Source organism: Crinia signifera, chromosome 1 (genome assembly GCF_055691185.1).
Source record: "Crinia signifera chromosome 1, ASM5569118v1, whole genome shotgun sequence".
NCBI lineage: Eukaryota > Metazoa > Chordata > Amphibia > Anura > Myobatrachidae > Crinia > Crinia signifera.
The window spans coordinates 42023565-42050230 of record NC_139217.1 but is presented as its reverse complement, the minus strand read 5'-3'; the positions used below and the strand labels follow the sequence as shown (position 1 = coordinate 42050230).

General features: G+C 52.2%; 1 protein-coding gene across 1 annotated transcript in view; it reads left to right on the top strand.

Annotated features, from left to right (window-relative positions):
- The window catches only part of SFXN5 (sideroflexin 5), a 195109-nt gene that overhangs the window by 90578 nt on the left and 77865 nt on the right, over positions 1 to 26666 (top strand). The window contains exon 10 of the mRNA XM_083189303.1: positions 16815 to 16905. Coding sequence (XP_083045429.1) covers positions 16815 to 16905 — 91 coding nt within the window. The remainder of the gene's footprint in view (positions 1 to 16814; positions 16906 to 26666) is intronic.

Here is a 26666-nt window from a genome sequence, read left to right as displayed (position 1 = left end):
GTGCCAAATGACACCCCCGCCATTAGCTAACAGGTATCTTGCCACCATAGAGTTCACCTTCTTGCGTGAACGCTCTATGCTGGTGCATGATCTCGCTGTCCTCCATACAATCCTGGATATCATGGAGGACCACACCAACATACATGAAGGCAACACCTGGGCGATGATGTGAAGGTCCCGGACCATCATGGAGCGCAGCTCCAGGACGGATCCCCGTCCAAGGTCATTCCCGCCAAGGTGGAATATAATGACCTCCGGGACCCCAAACTGCTTAACGGCACTGATCATTTGGGCCTGCAGTGAACACCACCTCATGCCCCTCACTCCTAACCACCTAACCTCCCCAGCTTGCGGAAACATGCATACATCAGAGGCGATTTTTGCCTGCGAGGCCCAATACACAAACGAATGGCCCAACATCCACACGGACTTAACGTCCCGTCGATCTGAAATATGCATACAAGAGGTTAGTTAGTTGGAGGAAAAACTCATCATTGCACTCACACGCTGAACAGGTTATGAAGATAGGGAGGAGGAAAAACCGTGGCCGACCAGCTCTTGAGGCACAAAACACACCGCCCGGAGTAAACTACCAAGTACGCCATGCCAGATTGTAATTATAGCCAAATTGTGCCCCCGGGCGAATGCGAAAACACACCTCAAGGCCCCCACTGGAAGTTGGCGAGCGCTTATGCGTCCAGTCGACCATGGTGATCAGTGATAGATAGAGACGGCCGAATGTACCTTCGGAATGCTGCAGAGCGCCATCGACCCAGAGATTGAATCTCTGCGTCGGAGCGGCCCTCCGCAGCCGCCGAGGTAGCAGCCCCGATCCGGAAGGAATGCGACCCAAATTCCTTCGGATCAAGGCCTATGGCCTCCAGCGCCCGTCCCAAGACGTGCCCAAATTGGTATTTGGTGAGAGGCGACCCGTCCTCATGCATCAACCAAGCACCAGGCAGATCCGGGCGTGCCTGCGTCAAGGCCGTGGCCAACGCCACAGGGCACGCCCCTTCCACCGTACATGGGAGCAGGGACAGCCATCTCCCCTTACCAGCCTGGTCTGTCTTGGATCGTCGCAGGTGACAAAGCACCGAATCCTCCTGGACCACTAAATCATCCACAGACAAAGGTGAAGGAGCCCGTTTCGACGGAGCCACCAGCTCTCCAACCCTGAAGGCCCCGTGGTACGCCATTGCAAACGCCGTTCGGAACAAAAGGACCTCGTAGGCAGGCCAACAAATGTCCCCTAGGGCGTCCAGCAGAGCTGGTAGCAATGCCATATCAATCGGGCGCCTCCGGTCTGGGAGCGCTGGCGAGGCCCTCCGCCAGCCACGTAATGCTCTTGACACCAAAAACGACCGGGACGGGTCCGCCCTACCCTGCAAGGCAGAAAAGAAAGACACCCCTGCCAGTATCCTGCGCACGGAGGCGACAGAACGACCTAAGGAGTATAAACTCCATACAAAGGCAACCATGGCCGCATTAGGTGTCTTACCTGCTTGAGGGGCAGACAGCCGAAACTGTTCCCACTCCTGCCAGCCTGCCCGATAGCATTGCAGCGTCGTGGGCGCAATAGCCCGCATGGCTAGTCCCTCCATTCCGGCCTGATCATCTGCCAAACATAAGAGGGACAACATTCACCAACGGGAGCAGCATGAGGTGCCAGGGCCCGGAACTTGACCCAGTCAGCCCTGGACAAGGCGTCCGCCACGGAGTTATCCACCCCGGGAATATGTCTTGCCACGAAGTGCACATTTAGCAGCAAACATCTTAAAACCAGCCGCGCTAAGAGGCGAACCACTGGAAGGGAGGAGGAACCCTGGCGGTTGATAGCGTGCACCACTCCCAAGTTATCGCACCAGAAAACAATGCTAGCATTGCGCAGTCTATCGCCCCATATCTCCAAAGCTACCACTATGGGGAGCAGCTCGAGGAGCAACAGGTTTTTAGTGAGGCCCTCGGTGACCCACTCCGGAGGCCATGGTGCGGCGCACCATGACCCGTCCAGGAATGCTCCAAAACCCACCCCTCCCGCGGCATCAGTAAACAACTGCAGTTGGTGATTGTCGCAGGGGGGGGAAGGCCATATGAGGACCCCATTAAACTGCTCTAAGAAGGAGAGCCACACTCGCAGGTCCCTCTTCAGCTCGGCTGAGAGCCGTATGAAGTGTAGGGGATGTCTGACCCCAGAGACGGATCTCTCAAGTTTTCTACAGAAAACCCGTCCCATGTAAATCACCCTGCACGCAAAATGTAGCAGACCCAACAAAGACTGCATTTGGCGCAGCTGCAGCTTACCTGTGGAGAGCGCGAGGGATATTGCCGCCCTCAGACGGGCCAGTTTGTCCAGGGGCAGCCTGCAGCATCCGGCAATGGTGTCGATCTCGATGCCCAAGAAGGAAAGGCAGGAAACCGGCCCCTCCGTCTTGTCAGCTGCCACCGGTACCCCTAGATACTGGAACAGGCCCTGCATGTATGATAGCAAAGTTCCGCAGCGCGATGATTCCGCGGGGCCCACACACAGGAAATCATCCAGGTAGTGGGCCACCCCGGACTCTCCTGATCCCGTAACGACGCACCAGTGCAGAAAGCTACTGAAACGTTCGAAGAAAGCACAGGAGATCGAGCAGCCCATGGGCAAGCACCTGTCCACATAAAAACCTGTGGGGAGGCGAAAGCCCATGAACCGAAACGACTCCGGGTGCAGGGGAAGGAGGCGAAAGGCCGACTCGATGTCAATCTTTGCCAGCAGCGCACCAGGGCCAAAACCCCGAACCATTGTTAAAGCTTGCTCGAAAGACTGGTACCGAACCCGGCACAATTCTTCGGGGATGGCGTCATTCACCGAACCGCCCACAGGATGGGACAGGTGTTGAATGAGCCGATACTTGCCAGGGGCCTTCTTGGGAACCACTCCCACTGGTGATAAAACTAAATTAGCCACTGGGGGGAACTGGAAAGGACCTATCATCCTACCCAGTGAAACCTCCTTAGCAACCTTATCCAAGACCACCCCTGGCATCTGTATGGCAGATTTTAAATTTCTGGGTGACGAGGTCGACACCTCCCCGACAATGGGAAGGCGGAAACCCACGTCAAATCCCGCCCGCAAGAAGGAAGCCTCCTCCTCTTGGGGGTATGCCGCCAGCCAACTGGCCATGCGGTCGAGCCTAACTGGGGAAGGGGCCTTAGTGAGGGTGTCCACCTGCCGCTTGCGCAGCTGGTGGGCCTCCCTGCTTTCCCTTTTTGCATTCCTTAGCCGTGTGGGGGCCCCAACACTTGGTGCAGCAGTGCTTGTACTTGCATCGCGCCCCCAGGGAACAGCCCGCCCCGTTATATCCGTAGCAGCGACCCGCGGAAGGTCCCCCGGCCCCCCCTCCTGCGCGAAAGGGCGTCGTGGCCTTCTTTGGAGGAGGGGTGGGGGCCACGGTCGTTGGAGCTGCGGGCTTTGGGCCCATCCAAATCTCCACATCCTTGCAGCCTAGGTTCATTATTGCTAGCCCCGACTGTTTCCTTCTGAAACTCTCGTCATAGGATCGCCATGTCGAGTCCCCATCAGTAAGGAACATAGCATGAATCATGTGCATGTAGCGCACCATATTCATGTGTTCCTGGGGCCTAGTTTCCAGGTAACAGGCGGCAAACATGAAGAGCCCCGCTTGCCACCGGTGGTAGGTGCAAAAGGCCTCCTCCCCAATCCCCCCTTTCCGCGTTGCTGCGCGATAATCCTTTTCATCCTGTGCTGTCATTTTAAAGAAAATCACGTATTTCCCGTCTCTAATTCGCTCTTGCACACTGCGTCTCAGACCCCTAAGCACAGCGGTGTTCTCGCACTGCACCACCTGACCTCTAGGGTATAAGGGGGACCCTGAGCTGCCGCTGGAGCTGGAATGGCGTCGACGTCGCCCATGACGACGCCGCCGTCTCCGTGATTTACGTCCTCCCTCTTCCCCGGACGTCTCTGAGCCCGAACGCCCCGAGGATGAGGAGGAGGTGCGGGAGTCCCTACGCCTGCGCCGTTTGCTCCTCTTTTTTGACCCACCTGAAGTGCCGTCCCGAGGCACGAGGCTCAACTCCAAAGGTCCACCATGGGCAGGAGCATCCGTGGAGGCTGGCCGGACAGCTGCAGCCGTGGATGTGGAAGCTTCTGGAGCTGGAGTGACACCTGCTCCCATCGATGCTTGGGCCGACGTGGTGGGCAACACGGGCAGAGGAGGTGGGGATGCCACAGGGGAAGACGCCACATTTTGAGACTGCCCCAGGAAAGATGACAGTAGCGCCAGGAACTGACGCGCATCCTCCCCCTCCAGAGGAGTTCGAGGGCCCAGGCCAGTCTGAGCTACAGATGGGGCCTCACTGCTGGGAGTCGCTGCAAGTACACCCCCTGTGGCCCGCTGAGGGACCCTCCTAGGCGCCTGTAATAATCGCCTCCTCGCCAGGCGCAATGACAAGGCCGTCATTCTCCCTGGCCTAGTGGGGGTAGCAGTGGGAGCCCCCACCGCCGTGGGTACCCTTTGTACTTCAGGCTGCGCGCGTCTACTGACCCCCCTGGCAGCGCTTGAAATGCGCCCCCTGCCCCTTGTCCCTAATGCTTGCCTACCACTACCAGCAGGGTGAAGCTGGGAACCAACAGGGGCCACAGGTGCAACCAGGCCTGACCCAGGCCCCACCTGGCGGGCGCCTGACCTGGTCACCGCCCGCTGAACGCCCCTGCTACTGCTCGGGGAACTAGTGTGCCTCCCTCTCCTTGTCGCAGGCGCGGTTAGGCCCGAATCAGGCCCCGCCTGGCGGGCGCCTGATCTGGCCGCCATTTGCTGCCTATGTGTTTCACGCGGGCGGCGGGTGCTCACCCCGCGCCCGCGACTACTTGCACCACGGGCGCTACCCCTGCCCGACCCCCCCGCTGCAGGAGAAGCCGCGGCGCCTCGGCCGCGGCTTCCCCTAGCGTGTGACGCGGCCGGACGCCCGGCCGCGTCATCGCCATGCGCCTCCGCCGGATCGCTGCGCCCACGTGCGCTAGACGCCGCCGGTCCCCGCCGCGCCCCCCCCCCCCGGGCCCCAGGACCCGGCGGGGCGGCTGAGCCAGACACAGCGGGCCCCCAGCCCGTGAACGCAGCATCCGCCAGCCGCGCGGGCGGGCGTGCTGCTCTGGAAGGACGGGGCATGTTCTCAACAAACAGGTACCAACGGAGTGAACAGAGGGAACAGAGAATAGCGACGCTAGTTATAGGGAGAGAGGAATAGGAAAGTTATACACTGTAATGTAGCGCAAAGAAAACCTGACTCTTTAGGAGAAGCTGCCTGGAGGTCTTGCCTGGTCAGTAGCTTCTTGGACAGGGGCCGATCACTCTAACAGCGTGATCCTTCCTACCCTGCTTAGACCCTCCCCCCTGTTCTGATAGGCCTTGTGCCCATCCTCATCAACATAGTCATGTGACCAACAGCAGAGTGTCCCTGTGAGAACCCTTAGTGGTTTATGTCCCTTCAGGCTTAATCAGCCTTCTGTGTTTCTGGATCCTTGTTGTACTTAATGCAGGTGGCGACTGTGGAACTTCTAAGACCTCACCTCCATACTTTCCATTGAGACATACTTCCCTACATTGTTGCCCCTCCTCCTTGTATTCTGTTGAGGGTGGCAAAGGGGAGGGTGCAGAGGGCCTTCAGGGAATGCTTGGGAAATCCACGTTTTTTTTTTTTTTTTGAGCGACCATATTGCCAGTGATTGCAGTGTGCACCAGCGATAAATCGCCGGGTGCGCGCTCCCGTTTTCAGCCCCTGAATGGTCGCTGGTCGGAGGAACATGCTCCTCCGACCAGCGACATCCCCCGCCTCTTCACCCAGCAGTGTTTAAATTTTCATCTGCGATCATCTCTGGTCGCAGATGAAAACGGGACACGGGGCAATATGATTGCTGAGCAATATATTGCTAGCAATATATTGCCAGCGATCATATTGCCCCGTGTGTACGCACCTTTACACCGGCCCTGGGAGAGACAGGCACTGGTACATTGCTAAGCAGCCCGTGGGCCTGATCTGCTCCTTGCCAGGCTTTGGGCTCTGGGCCTGATTCAGATCTGGTTACAGGGCTGCTTTTTTAGCAAATGGACAAAACCAGGTGGGGCAATGTAACATGTGCAGAGAGTGTTAGCTTTGGGGGAGTTATTTTGTTTCTGTTCAGGGCAGGGCTATTTTTCAGCAGGCTCCAGCAGGGACTGAGGCCCTTATTCTAGTTCACTCTTTCTGACAAAATATTTCTTAGATTGTCCATCCGCACTGCAGGTGAGGCAGGTGTAAAACCCCACCCAAATCTAATTATCTCTGCACAAGTAACACCTGCCTCACCTGCAGTGCATGGTTTTGTCCATCTAAGAAATATTTTGTCAGAAAGAATGAACTAGAATAAGGGTCTCAGTTCCTGCTGGAGCCTGCTGAAAAATAGCCCTGGTTCAGGGTAAATATGTACTGGCTGCTTTATTCTTCCACTGCAATTTAGATTTCAGTTTCAACACACCCCACCCAAATCTAACTCTCTGCACATGTTACATCTGCCCCACCTGCAGTCCAGCATGGTTTTGACCATTTATTAAAAAAAGAAGCCCTGTGATTAGGTCTGAATCAGGCCCTTTGTTCAGTTAGGAGTGGTGTGGGTCCTGCAATACATTTTTTTTGGTTAGCAAAATTGCACCACAATTTTCATTTGCGTTTCAGTATCAAAATTGTGAGATTTGTGTTAATGATCTTTATTTGGGGTAGTAATGTCTGGACATGGGGCCTCATTCAGCAGGGTTTGGTTTTGCGACCCTCTGCCCCGTTTCCTGACGTTCGGCAAACTGCGCACATGCAGGACCCATTCTGCGCACGTGCAATATGGATCCTGTTATCGCGACACTATAATGCAAGCGCCTCTGCCTGATTGACAGGTGGCGGCTGGCGTTCGGGAAAACATGTCATCCCGTTTCACAGTGAGGCCAAGAGCTGTATCTCGAACGCTGTTTCCTTCGACTTGCAACTGGAAGCAGGGGTTGGTTGGTATGCAGGCAGTGGGGGGTGTGTAGGCAGAGGTTGGTATGCAGACAGAGGTGGTGGTATGCACGTAGGTGTTGGTATGCAGAAAGTGGTAAGCAGGCAGGGGTGGCGATATGCAGGCAGGGATGGCGATATACATGCAGGGGTTGGTATGCAGGCAGGGGTGGTGGTATGCAGGCAGGGGTTGCTATGCAGACAGAGGTGGCGGTATGCAGGCAGGGGTCGGTATGCAGACGGAGGTGGCAGTATGCAGGTGTTGGTATGCACAAAGTGGTATGCAAGCATGGGGTGGTATGCAGGCAGGGATTGGTATGCAGGCAGTGGGTGTAATGCAGGCAGGGGTGGTAGTATGCAGGCAGGGATGGCGTTATACAGGCAGGGGTTGGTATGTAGGCAGGGGTGGCGGTATACAGGCAGGAAGTGGTATGCAGGCAGGGGTTGGTATGCAAGCAGGGGTGGTAGTATGCAGGCGGGGGTAGTATGCAGGCAGGGGTGGCGGTATGCATGCAGGAAGTGGTATGCAGGCAGGGGTGGCGGTATGCAGGCAGGAAGTGGTATGCAGGCAGGGGTGGCGTTATACAGGCAGGGGTTGGTATGCAGGCAGGGGTGGCGGTATACAGGCAGGGGTTGGTATGCAAGCAGGGGTGGCGGTATGCAGGCAGGAAGTGGTATGCAGGCAGGGGTGGCGGTATGCCGGCAAGGGTGGCGGTATACCGGCAGGGGTGGCGGTATACAGGCAGGGGTTGGTACGCAAGCAGGGGTGGCGGTATGCAGGCAGGGGTTGCTATGCAGACAGAGGTGGCGGTATGCAGGCAGGGGTCGGTATGCAGACGGAGGTGGCAGTATGCAGGTGTTGGTATGCACAAAGTGGTATGCAAGCATGGGGTGGTATGCAGGCAGGGATTGGTATGCAGGCAGTGGGTGTAATGCAGGCAGGGGTGGTAGTATGCAGGCAGGGATGGCGTTATACAGGCAGGGGTTGGTATGTAGGCAGGGGTGGCGCTATACAGGCAGGAAGTGGTATGCAGGCAGGGGTTGGTATGCAAGCAGGGGTGGTAGTATGCAGGCGGGGGTAGTATGCAGGCAGGGGTGGCGGTATGCATGCAGGAAGTGGTATGCAGGCAGGGGTGGCGGTATGCAGGCAGGAAGTGGTATGCAGGCAGGGGTGGCGTTATACAGGCAGGGGTTGGTATGCAGGCAGGGGTGGCGGTATACAGGCAGGGGTTGGTATGCAAGCAGGGGTGGCGGTATGCAGGCAGGAAGTGGTATGCAGACAGGGGTGGCGGTATGCCGGCAAGGGTGGCGGTATACAGGCAGGGGTGGCGGTATACAGGCAGGGGTTGGTATGCAGGCAGGGGTGGTGGTATACAGGCAGGAAGTGGTATGCAGGCAGGGGTGGCGGTATGCAGGCAAGAAGTGGTATGCAGGCAGGGGTGGCGGTATACAGGCAGGGGTTGGTATGCAGGCAGGGGTGGCGGTATACAGGCAGGGGTTGGTATGCAAGCAGGGGTGGCGGTATGCAGGCAGGAAGTGGTATGAAGGCAGGGGTGGCGGTATGCAGGCTGGAAGTGGTATGCAGGAAGGGGTGGCGGTATACAGGCAGGGGTTGGTATGCAGGCAGGGGTGGCGGTATACAGGCAGGGGTTGGTATGCAGGCAGGGGTTGGTATGCAAGCAGGGGTGGCGGTATGCAGTCAGGGGTAGCGGTATGCAGGCAGGAAGTGGTGGCGGTATGCAGGAAGTTGTATGCAGGCAGGGGTGGCGGTATACAGGCAGGGGTTGGTATGCAGGCAGGGGTGGCGGTATACAGGCAGGGGTTGGTATGCAGGCAGGGGTGGCGGTATGCAGGCAGGAAGTGGTATACAGGGAGGGGTTGGTATGCAGGTAGGGGTGGCGGTATACAGGCAGGGGTTGGTATGCAGGCAGGAAGTGGTATGCAGGCAGGGGTGGCGGTATGCAGGCAGGAAGTGGTATGCAGGCAGGGGTGGCGGTATACAGGAAGGGGTTGGTATGCAGGTAGGGTTGGCGGTATACAGGCAGGGGTTGGTATGCAAGCAGGGGTGGCGGTATGCAGGCAGGGGTGGTGGTATACAGGCAGGGGTTGGTATGCAAGCAGGGGGTGGTGTGAAAATTGCGAGCAGCTTATCGTATGCGATCCATACTGAATCAGGCCCTTAGTGCAGAACCTCTCATGCAGCTGTCCCAATAAAACAATCCTGCACCTGGAAGGGTGTTGTACAATTTGGTCCATAATGACACACCCTTCTTCATCTGTGTGTACAATATTCTGCATGGTCTCTTTATATGCGGCACAGTCACCATAGTGGGCAGGGGAAAGTACTGTATACCTACCATCTCAATGCTAATAATAACACTGCAGCCAGCCACCCCGTCTCCTCTCCATCGGCCTGTCTTCACTTCTTAATAAGATGATGAAGCCCCGGGAGACGTGATATGAGGGTGCGGAAATGAATGATTAAGAAGCAGAAGACGTCATATGCGGCACATTTGATTGACAGTCTGAATCCACACTCACAAGTTGTGAGTTTACTCCTAATTGTGATAATTCCGTACAGTTTCATTATACGCACACTGATTATATGTGCCCGGGACCCCCAGGTGAGCTTTATATATCGCCCCTCTTACTGCAATGTACATAGTAACTGCAGTATAAGAACATGAGTCCACAACCTCATCCGAGAGTCACTGTCTCCGTCATACCCGGTATCTGAGCTCTCCGGAGGCCTCACATACAGCTGGCAATGCCAGTGCGCTCAGGAGAATTGCCCAGGAATCTTTGGGTACCTCTCTCTTCCATTGGGGCTGTCCTCACTAACGAGTGAACTGTCTCTGGTGTTACTCGCTTCGGAGGTTATTCTGGTTGGTTCGGCGCATTTGCACGGGAGACCGATGTTTTTCTTTTCTTCCTCCAATGATTTGGTCCACCTACCAAAGGCAGCAAATGGATGTTTATGTCGTTCGGCCGGGCAGCATTTACCGAACATACGCAGCATAGCCAACAGGTCTGAATCATGCCCATTGTAACAGTATGGGGTACTAATGGGCAACTAATCAGAGATTCTACTTCATTGTTGAGCACTGTCTAGAAGATAATAGATGGAATCTGATTGGTCACCCATAGCAACATCTCATCTTCAATAGAACGCCCATCTTGGTAAATGGACCCCTAAGAGCGTATGCCAAATGTATGCCGATGGCCTGGTGAAAATAGGGAACATCAAGGTGTGTTCTCTTGATGGTGCTAGATGTTCTCTGTTTATATCGGGGCTCTTGGAGGTGCATTAACCATTTGAGTGCCAACATTGTTTTGAGAGATGTAAAAAAAAAAAGCTAAAAATCCCAGCGTCGCTCACATTTGTTATATAAATTCAAATAAAAAATGTTGTGTAAAAAAAAAAAAATTATATTCCCTATATAAGGTAACATTACCGGTCATTAGTATGAATAGAAATGTTTGCCAATTTTCACACCTATTTTGATAAATTCACTTGGCACGCAAAGGGTTAAGAAGTAAAGCCAGTCGGACATGCCAGTCAGATGTTTGTCTTCTTCTAGCTCGTCCACACTGAGGGTGTTATCGGAGAGAAGGCCCAGGGAACTCTATTGCATGATGTATGAGAACCTATATTCCAATGAGACACTTGAGCCCGGGGACCCCCAATTGGCTTCACTCATGTTTCGGGCCAGGTGACTTGCTCTGAGGCGCTCTGCACTCTTTACCGTTTCCATGGTGAAATATGAAAAAGTCCCCCAATTTTTTATTTTGTTTTACAAAAATACTCATGTTGACCTTTGTATGTGTCGACTAGTCAAGCTGTTTTGTATGTTGACCTTGTGCATATTGATCATATGGCGTCAACATATTAACTGTCGACCTATCAACCAGGAATCCTTCCCCTCAGGGTGCCTGTGGCAATACGAGAGGTCCAGTGGTCTCCCTCAGTAGGCCACAGGGGTCCATCTCCACCCAGGTCACATAACCATGGAACGGGACTGCCCAGCTGCCGGGTTCCTCTTCTGCATTCTCCTGTGGACAGACTGACTGATATACTTGTCCTGGGTTGTGCTGGAATTTGGATATTGGAGACACTGCTACTTTGTGGACCAGCTAAAAGCAGGAACACCATGAGATAACTGTGGCCCCTATGTGGTGCATAGTGTTGAGTATTAATTTAGTGGTATGGTTAACCCCATTACTTGTGGCCTGGACAAACAGGGGCAACAGGTTCCCTCAGCTTGCAAATAAGGCAGCCTCAGACCAACCAGCTGGACCGATAGGGCAAGGTGAAATGATATTCAGTGAGGGTGGATAATGGTTAATGGGCTTATGTTCAGAAACTGATTTACGGTATCCTGCTCCCACTATACAGGCTCTATCACTACCTACTAATGTCTGGGAGAAGAGAACCACTTCCCTTCCCAAGGACTCATCATGGTAGGAAGTCAGGCTCTATCACTACCTACTAATGTCTGGGAGAAGAGAACCACTTCCCTTCCCAAGGACTCATCATGGTAGGAAGTGAGGCTCTATCACTACCTACTAATGTCTGGGAGAAGAGAACCACTTCCCTTCCCAAGGACTCATCATGGTAGGAAGTGAGGCTCTATCACTACCTACTAATGTCTGGGAGAAGAGAACCACTTCACTTCCCAAGGACTCATCATGGTAGGAAGTCAGGCTCTATCACTACCTACTAATGTCTGGGAGAAGAGAACCACTTCCCTTCCCAAGGACCCATCATGTTAGGAAGTCAGGGTCTATCACTACCTACTAATGTCTGGGAGAAGAGAACCACTTCCCTTCCCAAGGACCCATCATGTTAGGAAGTCAGGCTCTATCACTACCTACTAATGTCTGGGAGAAGAGAACCTCTTCCCTTCCCAAGGACTCATCATGGTAGGATGTCAGGCTCTATCACTACCTACCAATGTCTGGGAGAAGAGAACCACTTCCCTTCCCAAGGACCCATCATGGTAGGAAGTCACGCTCTATCACTACCTACCAATGTCTGGGAGAAGAGAACCACTTCCCTTCCCAAGGACCCATCATGGTAGGAAGTCAGGCTCTATCACTACCTACTAATGTCTGGGAGAAGAGAACCACTTCACTTCCCAAGGACTCATCATGAAAACTGACCAGACCTGAGGAATACCCATAGCTTGCAAACTAGGGTGTGTCTGGTTCAAAGGTGGTATCTTCCAGCGTCACCGTGTTGGTCCGCTGACACGGTTGGCAGTTGTCGAACGTCTAGTCCTCCAATAATAAACCATACTGCAGGAAGGGACATTTCTAGGCGCACGTTGGCGATCAGTCTGTGCTTGTTCCGTTACAAACCGCAGCGGCAGTCACAGATCCTGCCTAATGAGAGACCTCCGGGATTCTGCCTTTTTTTCTTTGACGTAACGTTGGGTTTTGTGCTGAGGGCCGCCAGAAAAAGTTGTTTTCTGTGGCGCAGCCAGCGGCAGTGAAGCGGTTACAGTAACTGGCTGTATTTATGTATTTCATAGAATCTTCTGCCATCTTGCACAACATACGCTCAGGTTATTTTTCACCGTTTCCTACGTGACAAAGCCCCTGTGGGTTTTTTAATCCCAGCTCCCTCTCCCCGATAATTGTGAGCAGTGCGCGGAGTGAGCGTGTTTGACAGCTTGTGAAGCTGCTGTTACTGCACATAATCACTCAGGATCAGGACACTGGGGGCCTCCTGCCGCCCTCTGGACCCTTCTACTAAGTGCTGTGTGCTGACACATTGGCTTATTACAGGCCAGGCCTTGCTGCTGCTGCTGCTGCAACCACTGTTTTAGCTGGAAGACAACTCAAAAGTTCATTTCTGACTATTTCCTCCTGGACCTTTGTGTATATTTCTGTATACCATGTATATAGCCCTGCAGTTTGTGATGTCATGGGTCATCATGGAGAAATTCTACCAATATAAGGGGTCAATTTACTAAGACAATCAGCCAATCAGTTCCTAACTGTCGTTTTTCAAACTCGGGTACAGCCCTAACTGCATAGGTAATAAGTCACACAGCCTAAGGACCGTATTGTGGTCCATTCGCTGTTGGCCTTTCTTTGCACGGGGACTGATGTTTCCGCAGTGCACATCTGCATGCACCGGGTGCTTACAGCCACGGCGAACAGACCCAACATCGGGGGCAGCGGGACGGGGTACTCACCCGTGGGAACACCCAGCGTTTCATGGGTGTTGCCTTGAAAACGCTGGGCGTTCTCATAGTAATCACTGGGTGACGTCTGCATCGATGAGCGGGCAGCCCGAAAGTGCAGGCATATATAAGTGACCTGAGAGTCGCTTTATATATGCGTGCACGCACCCCATCGAAAAATGTGGGAGGTTCCCCCTGGCCTGCGAATGAATGTTTATGTAAAAGGTCCATTCGCATGACATGCGAACGTATGCAGCGTGCAAACGGTGGGCCGGCGTACCGCCATTCGCAGAGCGGGTTAGAGTTGACTCGCAAGAGTGCGAATTATGTACACGGTATTTATGCCACTCTAATTAATTTGGTAAAACAATAGATTATTACTGAAGTCTCTATTCACACTTACAGACGTGTAATTCTAGGAAATAATCTGAGTGGTAAAAGCCAAAATAAATGGCTTTCCCATCTGTGAGCTAAACTCTCAGCGGAGAAGGTATTAGTGGGATACGTGTAACTATTGTTTTCCATCGCTATGGCGATTGCATTTAATAATTCGCTGCATTTTTAATCTTTGAGAATTCATTTGAATAAAGTTTAATAAAAGCTACGCCTTACTCAGTGTGTCTCCTTCCAGCGGCCTTTTGGGGGTTATTCAGGCCTGATCGCTGCAATTGCAGAGCCCTGCGATTCGGTAATCGCCACCCAATCAGAGTGAAATCCTGCCCCATGCAAGCCTGCGAATTGCATCTTGCGAAAGTCGGCTGTATCGGCGATTAGCTGCAGATCTGTTCACAAGCCGCTGACGTCGAATGAGTGCAGTCAGTGCGTAGCCCAGGACTCAGTGCCTGCAATAGAAGCAGGCTGGCCGGGAACACATCACACGTCTTCCCCTCAAACTCGTGGGTGCGCCTGGGTTTTCCCTGACACTCCCAGAAAAACGTCCGGTTATTACCCACAAACGCCGGCTTCCTGTCAATCAACTTGCGCAGGGCAATTAAAAAATTGCAGAATTTTATCGCAGAATGGCCTCTCGAATACACGCTATGATCCATTGCGCATTCTATCGATAATCGCCCGGGTAACCCCCATTATCCCATTTTATAACAGATATATAGCTGATAACTGGTACCTTGGTTTCATTGTTTTGTTTGTCTTTAACATTTTAAATTACTATTAATAAAAAATTTAATTTAACCATCTAGTGTTCGAACCTGGTCTATCCTCCTCGATATTGTGTCCTGGATATCTTCAGGTATCATTAAACTCCATCATATATAGTAATCCCTCCAGCAGGGTGCCGGGGGAAAGGGGGCACTTTGAATGTGGCAACCAGGCCCGTCCACACCATTAAAGTGGGTGGGCCCATCCAGTGACGTCACTAATGTGCTGGGTTTCCCCCGGGCACTGCGGACAGCGATGGCAGGTTTTAGCAGGGTGTTGCTAAATGGGCAAGGGCGCGTTTTGCCCTTTAAAAATCGGGCAGGGCGCAATGTCCTGCTAAAACAGCTTAGAGCAAACACTAATATAGCCAGTAATTTTTCACCACTATCATCCGCTGATTATAATGCCCGGTAGCAGCAGTGCTGTAACTATACACTTTGGTGCCCAGTGCCAGAAAATTAAATAGTGAATGGGAGCTAGTGATCCGTGGCATGTACCATGCCAGTGCCACAGACCCTATCTCTCTACTATATAACTCAATCTTGACAAAGGAATCCCCAACACTTAATTCCTATGAACAGACATTTTGATGATGAGGAATGGGACATATTAGATTTACTATATCTAAATGCTCTAGTAGTGTAGCCATTTTATAAAACTCCTACAAAATATACACCCGATGGTACCTAGTTCCAGACAGTCCACATCGCATGTACCCCAGTTCTTTACCACATTTGGTGGTCCTACCCCATAATTCAGACCTACTGGGACTGGGTGTGTTTTATTATATCGCAAGTCACAGCTCATTCTGTACCTCTCACACTCAATCTCCTTTTACTTGCCCCTTTCGATGATATCCCTAAGAAAACGAACTAACTCCTTCATATTAAGCAATATTTACTCCCCTATATAACAACATTATTTATTTGTATCTATTTATATTTTTTTACACACACTGCCGATCCCAACTCACTACACAAGACCACCGCCTAACCCCCCCCCCCCCCCTTTACTTTCCCTTGCTACAGTTTTGATATTTGGCCATGCTAGAGCTGTTGCAGGGCATGCTGGGATGTGTAGTTCAAGAACAGCTGGAGGACCAAAGGTTCCCCATCCTTGCTTTATAAAGTGGCATTTTGCTACACAGCACTGAACAGAGAAAGCATAGTCTCTGCCATCTGTACCTGTAGAATATGTACCACACACTAGTCAGTATATATCTGTCTTTCTCACACTCTCTCCCTCTTACTACAATAACAGAAGTGCTTGGAGACTGTACATATGTGATGCTGCAGCTCCCAGAAAGTGACATCACTGGCACAGGAGGGAGAGGTCAGAGTTCTCCTCAACATGCCAACGTGATGACATCATTTTTCACTTATGCATTTTTAATGTTGTAGTGACAATAAATTATTATTATTATTATTATTATTTATCAGGAGTTGATTTTATTATATAGATTTACACAATTTAGACACCAATATCAAACACTCTGCACTACAATATCATATAATATGATTCAATGTTACTAGAGTCCTTTTGCCATTATCTGGGTCATGTGGCCCCTTTAATATAGTATGCATTTGTATTAAGAAGGAGTACAGTATATATTTTGCCACTGCTTAACTCTACACCTGGTCAAGTTGGCATGAGATGAGTTTACTGGTGGGTTCAGGCTGCATCAGATATTGTATAGGTGTTTGTATTGGGGGGGGGGGGGAGAGGTGTATCAAACCTTGGGGAGAGATTAATGCACCAACCAGCTTCTGTCGCTTGCCAAGCTGTGTTTGAAAAATGACAGTTATCAAGGTTTGATACATCTTCTCCGTAGTCTGGTACTCAAAAGATACCTGCTGAACTTGGGGGACTCTGCAAACCACTGTGGTTACGTAAGTTCCAATGCTGTGTCCTGCACTTGGAATATACATTTAGAACTTTATTCTAATCCATACGTTCCGCTGCGCGTTCGCCCAGGGGAACGAGGGTTTGGGACTGTGCTCGGTGCGGGACTAGCCTCTTTGTGCGGGCGCGGCAAATCGCTTATTCGCCGTCCCGTTCGCACCTGGCAGTGCGAATGTCAGCTGCCCACCCGCTTCCCGTACAGGCGCTCGCGGATCTAAGACACCAGAGAGGTGTCTTAGATCTGCGAGCACTGAAGAAATCGTTCAATGGTCAGCAACCACCAATGATTTCACCCTGCACGCAAGGATGCAAGTGGATGTTTATGCAAAGCGTCCATTCGCATGCATGCAGGGGAACCGGCCGTTCGCACGGGCGGCGCTAAAATAACTTGCAAAGCTGCTAAATTCGCAGCTTTGGGAGTCAACCAGAATCACCCCGTTAATGTGACTGTCATACAATGTGTGTTACAGTAGTGTCAGCCCTTCATATGACCAGTGCAGAGTAAGAAGCTCATTGTATTTTAATTTCTCCATTTTTAAGGTCGGCCTTAATGCTCTGGTCCAGAGAGCGAACAAGTTTACGCCCTCTACCAGACTCTTCATCCAGCGCTTCGTACCATTCCCAGCAGTCGGTAAGTCGCTGTGTACTCTGTGTGTGCGTTGTGGCCTGAGGCCAGATGGAACCTTCAAAAGTGATAAAATGTAGAGTGATAAACAGCCAGCCAATCAGCTCCTGCCTAATATTTTTCAAACATGGCATGGCAGGTAGGAGCTGATTGGCTGGCTGTTTATCACTCTCCATTTTATCACTTTTGAAGCTTAGAGAATCTGGCCCACTGTGTGTGTGGGGCTGAGAGAGGGGGAAATGTCAGGGTAATGTTACAAATGAACCTAAACAATAGTTGACGGTTATAACAAACTTTCATACGTGTGATAACCAAGGTCTGCCATGGCACTGACACATGAAGGAGTGCTGCATTTATACATTTACATGGCAGCTCTGAAGATAAATATATGGAAAGTGCATCTCTCTCTCTCTGAGGTAAATTTACTAAGATGGGAGTTCTAATGAAGATGGGGTGTTGCCCATAGCAACCAACCAGCTTCTAGGTCTTATTTATTTACCACCATGATCTAGAATCTGATTGGCTAGTAAATATTGCCCTCTGTGTCTCCGCTGCCAGATTGCCGTGCCTATGGCATCTGACACCGGTTGCTAGGCAATGCCAGGTGAGGACAGCGCACTGGGGTGTGGTCAGGTGATTACATAGTGCCTCTTATTGGTCAGTAAGTGGTTAGACTGAGATACTGCATGTTATTATCCACAGGCACTAATGATATATTATTATTCTTAGGGTTACTGCTGCTACTCGTTTACCCGCTTGTGTCATTGTTGAAGCGGAGGGGCCTGATTCAGAGACGTACTTTACTGCAGTCACACCTGCTATGGCCCCGGCGTCTTTAGCGGATATTTTGCACATCCCACACAGCAACGTTGGCACGTAAATGGATCGTAGGCAGGGGCTGAGACCCCCCGCCCCCCGATACTGTTCCTGACACGCCCATCTGCTTGCCACCACTCCCCCGTTACCTCTCAAAACAGTTTCTGGCTGTCAATCAATTTAGTTGCCATCAATGGCGATACTGCAACCGGGCATTGATAGTAATAAACTATGTGTTGGATGACCATCGATAGTTTCACCTATATGTGGTCATCCATTTTCTTTGACGGACTGGCCCATGGGCCAATTAGAATGTGAGGGCGGGGCTTCATGGGTGTTGGGGGCGGAGCTATGCTTTCTGTTCGGGCACTTTGAAAAAAAAAAAAAAAACATTGGTTTTGCTGTGCCATCTGGTTCTCCCCCATCAATGGCAAAAGTACCATAAACCATCAATGATTTTGAATCGATGTGGTCAGTGGCCATCCCTATAACTGCTGCTGTGTCTCAGATAGAGGCAGGTTAGACCAGCATCAGTGGGTACGTACTGACTGCGTATGACACAGTCATGTAGGCAAGGTGCTTATAATACACCCCCCCCCCCCTGCTGGTCAGAGAGAGAGCTACAAGTATTATCCTGGCCCAGCTCTCAGATTCTGGCATAGTCCACGCACCCTGCGACCCCTGATGGGAGCAGCATGCATTTATATGGGGCCACACAGCCAGCGATAAGGGCCCACTCTTCATCCAGAGTTGTGGGTGTGCGCTCTATCTTGCCTACTGTAATAAAAGGTTTGGGATAAAGCCTCAGCACTAATTGCAGTGTTCACCAGTTGTGCTTCTCGTATCACTGAGGGATTCTGGGAAACAGATTATTAGATTTACAAAGAAATCTCCAGAGGTTTGTTAATGCGCCAATAGATTTATCCTGAAAGTGCTGCCTCTTATCCCTGATTAAGTAATATATACTTTTGCCGTATTTCTGTAATGCAGCAAATGTACACGATCGCCATTTTTATTGTTTGATTTTACTTCATTTTTCTGGAAGCCTCAAATAATACACGTGGAGGTAGCAATCCACAGGAAACACAACACAACATAGTGGGCGCCGGGGACATCCTCGGGCTTCAGCCCAGGAGTGCCCTGGAGGGGGGGACCTTTTTATTGGGGATCCCCATTCCCCCAGGGACCCGGCTCTTGCTGACCAGCCACGAGGTAATGCTTTGGCCACAGGACCATATATAATAATTGTCCCCCTGCAGTGACATTACCCTTATGGCTGTTTTGAGCCTGGTGCTGGTTGCCGGAATATGGGGAGCCCCTACTGTTTTTGTCCCCCATATTTTGGGAACTAGGATCGGGCCAAGAGCCAGATGTTGGTTATAGAAATACAGGGGGACCTTATTTAAGTCCTGCAACCAGGATCAGCTCAAAGAGCCTGGGGCTGGCTATGCTCCTGGGAAGGGGGGGGGGGGGGCAAGGCTTTCGTAAAAACGGTAATTCAGACAAATTTGACTGAAAGTAAATCAGGGCTGTAATTCACATTGGATGGGTACCATTTGATCTTAGTAAATCCCCCCCCCTCCATTTTAAAATGTTCAGTGCTGGGGCTACTTCTTTTTAATATCATCATATCCCAGGGATGACCTGTATCCTGCCAGAGACAGTACCCTGCATCATATCCCAGGGATAACCTGTATCCTGCCAGAGACAGTACCCTGCATCATATCCCAGGGATGACCTGTATCCTGCCAGAGACAGTACCCTGCATCATATCCCAGGGATGACCTGTATCCTGCCAGAGACAGTACTCTGCATCACATCCCAGGGATGACCTGTATCCTGCCAGAGACAGTACCCTGCAGCATATCCCAGGGATGACCTGTATCCTGCCAGAGACAGTACCCTGCATCATATCCCAGGGATGACCTGTATCCTGCCAGAGACAGTACCCTGCATCATATCCCAGGGATGACCTGTATCCTGCAAGAGACAGTACCCTTCATCATATCCCAGGGATGACCTGTATCCTGCCAGAGACAGTACCCTGCATCATATCCCAGGGATGACCTGTATCCTGCCAGAGACAGTACCCTGCATCATATCCCCGGGATGACCCTGTTTCCTGCCAGAGACAGTACCCTGCATCATATCCCAGGGATGACCTGTATCCTGCCAGAGACAGTACCCTGCATCATATCCCCGTGATGACCCTGTATCCTGCCAGAGACAGTACCCTGCATCATATCCCCGGGATGACCTGTATCCTGCCAGAGACAGTACCCTGCATCATATCCCCGTGATGACCTGTATCCTGCCAGAGACAGTACCCTGCATCATATCCCAGGGATGACCTGTATCCTGCCAGTGACAGTACCCTGCATCATATCCCCATGATGACCTGTATCCTGCCAGAGACAGTACCCTGCATCATATCCCAGGGATGACCTTGTATCCTGCCAGAGACAGTACCCTGCATCATATCCCCGGGATGACCTGTATCCTGCCAGAGACAGTACCCTGCATCATATCCCAGGGATGACCTGTATCCTGCCAGAGACAGTACCCTGCATCATATCCCAGGGATGACCTGTATTCTGCCAGAGACAGTACCCTGCATCATATCACCGGGATGACCCTGTATCCTGCCAGAGACAGTACCCTGCAGCATATCCCAGGGATGACCTGTATCCTGCCAGAGACAGTACCCTGCATCATATCCCAGGGATGACCTGTATCCTGCCAGAGACAGTACCCTGCATCATATCCCCGGGATGACCCTGTATCCTGCCAGAGACAGTACCCTGCATCATATCCCAGGGATGACCTGTATCCTGCCAGAGACAGTACTCTGCATCACATCCCAGGGATGACCTGTATCCTGCCAGAGACAGTACCCTGCATCATATCCCAGGGATGACCTTGTATCCTGCCAGAGACAGTACCCTGCATCATATCCCAGGGATGACCTGTATCCTGCAAGAGACAGTACCCTGCATCATATCCCAGGGATGACCTGTATCCTGCCAGAGACAGTACCCTGCATCATATCCCAGGGATGACCTGTATCCTGCCAGAGACAGTACCCTTCATCATATCCCAGGGATGACCTGTATCCTGCCAGAGACAGTACCCTTCATCATATCCCAGGGATGACCTGTATCCTGCCAGAGACAGTACCCTGCATCATATCCCAGGGATGACCTGTATCCTGCAAGAGACAGTACCCTGCATCATATCCCAGGGATGACCTGTATCCTGCCAGAGACAGTACCCTGCATCATATCCCAGGGATGACCTGTATCCTGCCAGAGACAGTACCCTGCATCATATCCCAGGGATGACCTGTATCCATCCAGAGACAGTACCCTGCATCATATCCCCGGGATGACCCTGTATCCTGCCAGAGACAGTACCCTGCAGCATATCCCAGGGATGACCTGTATCCTGCCAGAGACAGTACCCTGCATCATATCCCCGTGATGACCTGTATCCTGCCAGAGACAGTACCCTGCATCATATCCCAGGGATGACCTGTATCCTGCCAGTGACAGTACCCTGCATCATATCCCCATGATGACCTGTATCCTGCCAGAGACAGTACCCTGCATCACATCCCAGGGATGACCTGTATCCTGCCAGAGACAGTACCCTGCATCATATCCCAGGGATGACCTGTATCCTGCCAGAGACAGTACCCTGCATCATATCCCAGGGATGACCTGTATCCTGCCAGAGACAGTACCCTGCATCATATCCCAGGGAAGACCTGTATCCTGCCAGAGACAGTACCCTGCATCATATCCCCGGGATGACCTGTATCCTGCCAGAGACAGTACCCTGCATCATATCCCCGGGATGACCCTGTATCCTGCCAGAGACAGTACCCTGCATCATATCCCAGGGATGACCTGTATCCTGCCAGAGACAATACCCTGCATCATACAGTATCCCAGGGATGACCTTGTATCCTGCCAGAGACAGTACCCTGCATCATATCCCCGGGATGACCCTGTATCCTGCCAGAGACAGTACCCTGCATCATATCCCAGGGATGACCTGTATCCTGCCAGAGACAGTACCCTGCATCATATCCCAGGGATGACCTGTATCCTGCCAGAGACAGTACCCTGCATCATATCCCCAGGATGACCCTGTATCCTGCCAGAGACAGTACCCTGCATCATATCCCAGGGAAGACCTGTATCCTGCCAGAGACAGTACCCTGCATCATATCCCAGGGATGACCTGTATCCTGCCATAGACAGTACCCTGCATCATATCCCAGGGATGACCTGTATCCTGCCAGAGACAATACCCTGCATCACATCCCAGGGAAGACCTGTATCCTGCCAGAGACAGTACCCTGCATCATATCCCCGGGATGACCTGTATCCTGCCAGAGACAGTACCCTGCATCATATCCCCGGGATGACCTGTATCCTGCCAGAGACAGTACCCTGCATCATATCCCCGTGATGACCCTGTATCCTACCAGAGACAGTACCCTGCATCATATCCCAGGGATGACCTGTATCCTGCCAGAGACAGTACCCTGCATCATATCCCAGGGATGACCTGTATCCTGCCAGAGACAGTACCCTGCATCATATCCCCGGGATGACCTGTATCCTGTCAGAGACAGTACCCTGCATCATATCCCAGGGATGACCTGTATCCTGCCAGGGATGACCTGTATCCTGCCAGAGACAGTACCCTGCATCATATGCCAGGGATGACCTGTATCCTGCCAGAGACAGTACCCTGCATCATATCCCAGGGATGACCTGTATCCTGCCAGAGACAGTACCCTGCATCATATCCCCGGGATGACCTGTATCCTGTCAGAGACAGTACCCTGCATCATATCCCAGGGATGACCTGTATCCTGCCAGAGACAGTACCTTGCATCATATCCCCGGGATGACCCTGTATTCTGCCAGAGACAGTACCCTGCATCATATCCCAGGGATGACCTGTATCCTGCCAGAGACAGTACCCTGCATCATAACCCAGGGATGACCCTGTATCCTGCCAGAGACAGTACCCTGCATCATATCTCAGGGATGACCTGTATCCTGCCAGAGACAGTACTCTGCATCATATCCCAGGGATGACCTGTATCCTGCCAGAGACAGTACCCTGCATCATATCCCCGGGATGACCTGTATCCTGCCAGAGACAGTACCCTGCATCATATCCCCGGGATGACCTGTATCCTGCCAGAGACAGTACCCTGCATCATATCCCCGGGATGACCTGTATCCTGCCAGAGACAGTACCCTGCATCATATCCCCGGGATGACCTGTATCCTGCCAGAGACAGTACCCTGCATCATATCCCCGGGATGACCTGTATCCTGCCAGAGACAGTACCCTGCATCATATCCCAGGGATGACCTGTATCCTGCCAGAGACAGTACCCTGCATCATATCCCCGGGATGACCTGTATCCTGCCAGAGACAGTACCCTGCATCATATCCCCGGGATGACCTGTATCCTGCCAGAGACAGTACCCTGCATCATATCCCAGGGATGACCTGTATCCTGCCAGAGACAGTACCCTGCATCATATCCCAGGGATGACCTGTATCCTGCCAGAGACAGTACCCTGCATCATATCCCAGGGATGACCTGTATCCTGCCAGAGACAGTACCCTGCATCATATCCCAGGGATGACCTGTATCCTGCCAGAGACAGTACCCTGCATCATATCCCCGGGATGACCTGTATCTGCCAGAGACAGTACCCTGCATCATATCCCAGGGATGACCTGTATCCTGCCAGAGACAGTACCCTGCATCATATCCCCGGGATGACCCTGTATCCTGCCAGAGACAGCACCCTGCATCATATCCCAGGGATGACCCTGTATCCTGCCAGAGACAGTACCCTGCATCATATCCCAGGGATGACCTGTATCCTGCCAGAGACAGTACCCTGCATCATATCCCCGGGATGACCTGTATCCTGCCAGAGACAGTACCCTGCATCATATCCCAGGGATGACCCTGTATCCTGCCAGAGACAGTACCCTGCATCATATCCCCGGGATGACCTTGTATCCTGCCAGAGACAGTACCCTGCATCATATCCCCGGGATGACCTGTATCCTGCCAGAGACAGTACCCTGCATCATATCCCAGGGATGACCTGTATCCTGCCAGTGACAGTACCCTGCATCATATCCCCATGATGACCTGTATCCTGCCAGAGACAGTACCCTGCATCATATCCCCGGGATGACCTTGTATCCTGCCAGAGACAGTACCCTGCATCATTTCCCCGGGATGACCTGTATCCTGCCAGAGACAGTACCCTGCATCGCATCCCAGGGATGACCTGTATCCTGCCAGAGACAGTACCCTGCATCATATCCCAGGGATGACCTGTATCCTGCCAGAGACAGTACCCTGCATCATATCCCCGGGATGACCTTGTATCCTGCCAGAGACAGTACCCTGCATCATATCCCAGGGATGACCTGTATCCTGCCAGAGACAGTACCCTGCATCATATCCCAGGGATGACCTGTATCCTGCCAGAGACAGTACCCTGCATCACATCCCAGGGATGACCTGTATCCTGCCAGAGACAGTACCCTGCATCATATCCCCGGGATGACCTGTATCCTGCCAGAGACAGTACCCTGCATCATATCCCAGGGATGACCTGTATCCTGCCAGAGACAGTACCCTGCATCATATCCCAGGGATGACCTGTATCCTGCCAGAGACAGTACCCTGCATCATATCCCAGGGATGACCTGTATCCTGCCAGAGACAGTACCCTGCATCATATCCCAGGGATGATCCTGTATCCTGCCAGAGACAGTACCCTGCATCATATCCCAGGGATGACCCTGTATCCTGCCAGAGACAGTACCCTGCATCATATCCCAGGGATGACCCTGTATCCTGCCAGAGACAGTACCCTGCATCATATCCCAGGGATGACCTGTATCCATCCAGAGACAGTACCCTGCATCATATCCCCGGGATGACCTGTATCCTGCCAGAGACAGTACCCTGCATCATATCCCAGGGATGACCTGTATCCTGCCAGAGACAGTACCCTGCATCATATCCCCGGGATGACCTGTATCCTGCCAGAGACAGTACCCTGCATCATATCCCAGGGATGACCTGTATCCTGCCAGAGACAGTACCCTGCATCATATCCCAGGGATGACCTGTATCCTGCCAGAGACAGTACCCTGCATCATATCCCCGGGATGACCTTGTATCCTGCCAGAGACAGTACCCTGCATCATATCCCCGGGATGACCTGTATCCTGCCAGAGACAGTACCCTGCATCATATCCCCGGGATGACCTGTATCCTGCCAGAGACAGTACCCTGCATCATATCCCCGGGATGACCTGTATCCTGCCAGAGACAGTACCCTGCATCATATCCCCGGGATGACCTGTATCCTGCCAGAGACAGTACCCTGCATCATATCCCAGGGATGACCTGTATCCTGCCAGAGACAGTACCCTGCATCATATCCCCGGGATGACCTTGTATCCTGCCAGAGACAGTACCCCGCATCATATCCCAGGGATGACCTGTATCCTGCCAGAGACAGTACCCTGCATCATATCCCAGGGATGACCTGTATCCTGCCAGAGACAGTACCCTGCATCATATCCCAGGGATGACCTGTATCCTGCCAGAGACAGTACCCTGCATCATATCACCAGGATGACCTGTATCCTGCCAGAGACAGTACCCTGCATCATATCCCAGGGATGACCTGTATCCTGCCAGAGACAGTACCCTGCATCATATCCCAGGGATGACCTGTATCCTGCCAGAGACAGTACCCTGCATCATATCACCGGGATGACCTGTATCCTGCCAGAGACAGTACCCTGCATCATATCCCCGGGATGACCTGTATCCTGCCAGAGACAGTACCCTGCATCATATCACCGGGATGACCTGTATCCTGCCAGAGACAGTACCCTGCATCATATCCCCGGGATGACCTGTATCCTGCCAGAGAAAGTACCCTGCATCATATCCCAGGGATGACCTGTATCCTGCCAGAGACAGTACCCTGCATCATATCCCCGGGATGACCTTGTATCCTGCCAGAGACAGTACCCTGCATCATATCCCCGGGATGACCTTGTATCCTGCCAGAGACAGTACCCTGCATCATATCCCCGGGATGACCTGTATCCTGCCAGAGACAGTACCCTGCATCATATCCCCGGGATGACCTTGTATCCTGCCAGAGACAGTACCCTGCATCATATCCCAGGGATGACCTTTATCCTGCCAGAGACAGTACCCTGCATCATATCCCCGGGATGACCTTGTATCCTGCCAGAGACAGTACCCTGCATCATATCCCAGGGATGACCTGTATCCTGCCAGAGACAGTACCCTGCATCATATCCCAGGGATGACCTGTATCCTGCCAGAGACAGTACCCTGCATCACATCCCAGGGATGACCTGTATCCTGCCAGAGACAGTACCCTGCATCATATCCCCGGGATGACCTGTATCCTGCCAGAGACAGTACCCTGCATCATATCCCAGGGATGACCTGTATCCTGCCAGAGACAGTACCCTGCATCATATCCCAGGGATGACCTTGTATCCTGCCAGAGACAGTACCCTGCATCATATCCCCGGGATGACCTGTATCCTGCCAGAGACAGTACCCTGCATCATATCCCCGGGATGACCTGTATCCTGCCAGAGACAGTACCCTGCATCATATCCCAGGGATGACCTGTATCCTGCCAGAGACAGTACCCTGCATCATATCCCCGGGATGACCTGTATCCTGCCAGAGACAGTACCCTGCATCATATCCCAGGGATGACCTGTATCCTGCCAGAGACCTCCGCAGCACCTTGGAGCTTTAGTCTTACAGTTTTGTGGTCCTGTGCAGTTTAACACTCCCATCCTATACCTGTGTGTATAGCATATAT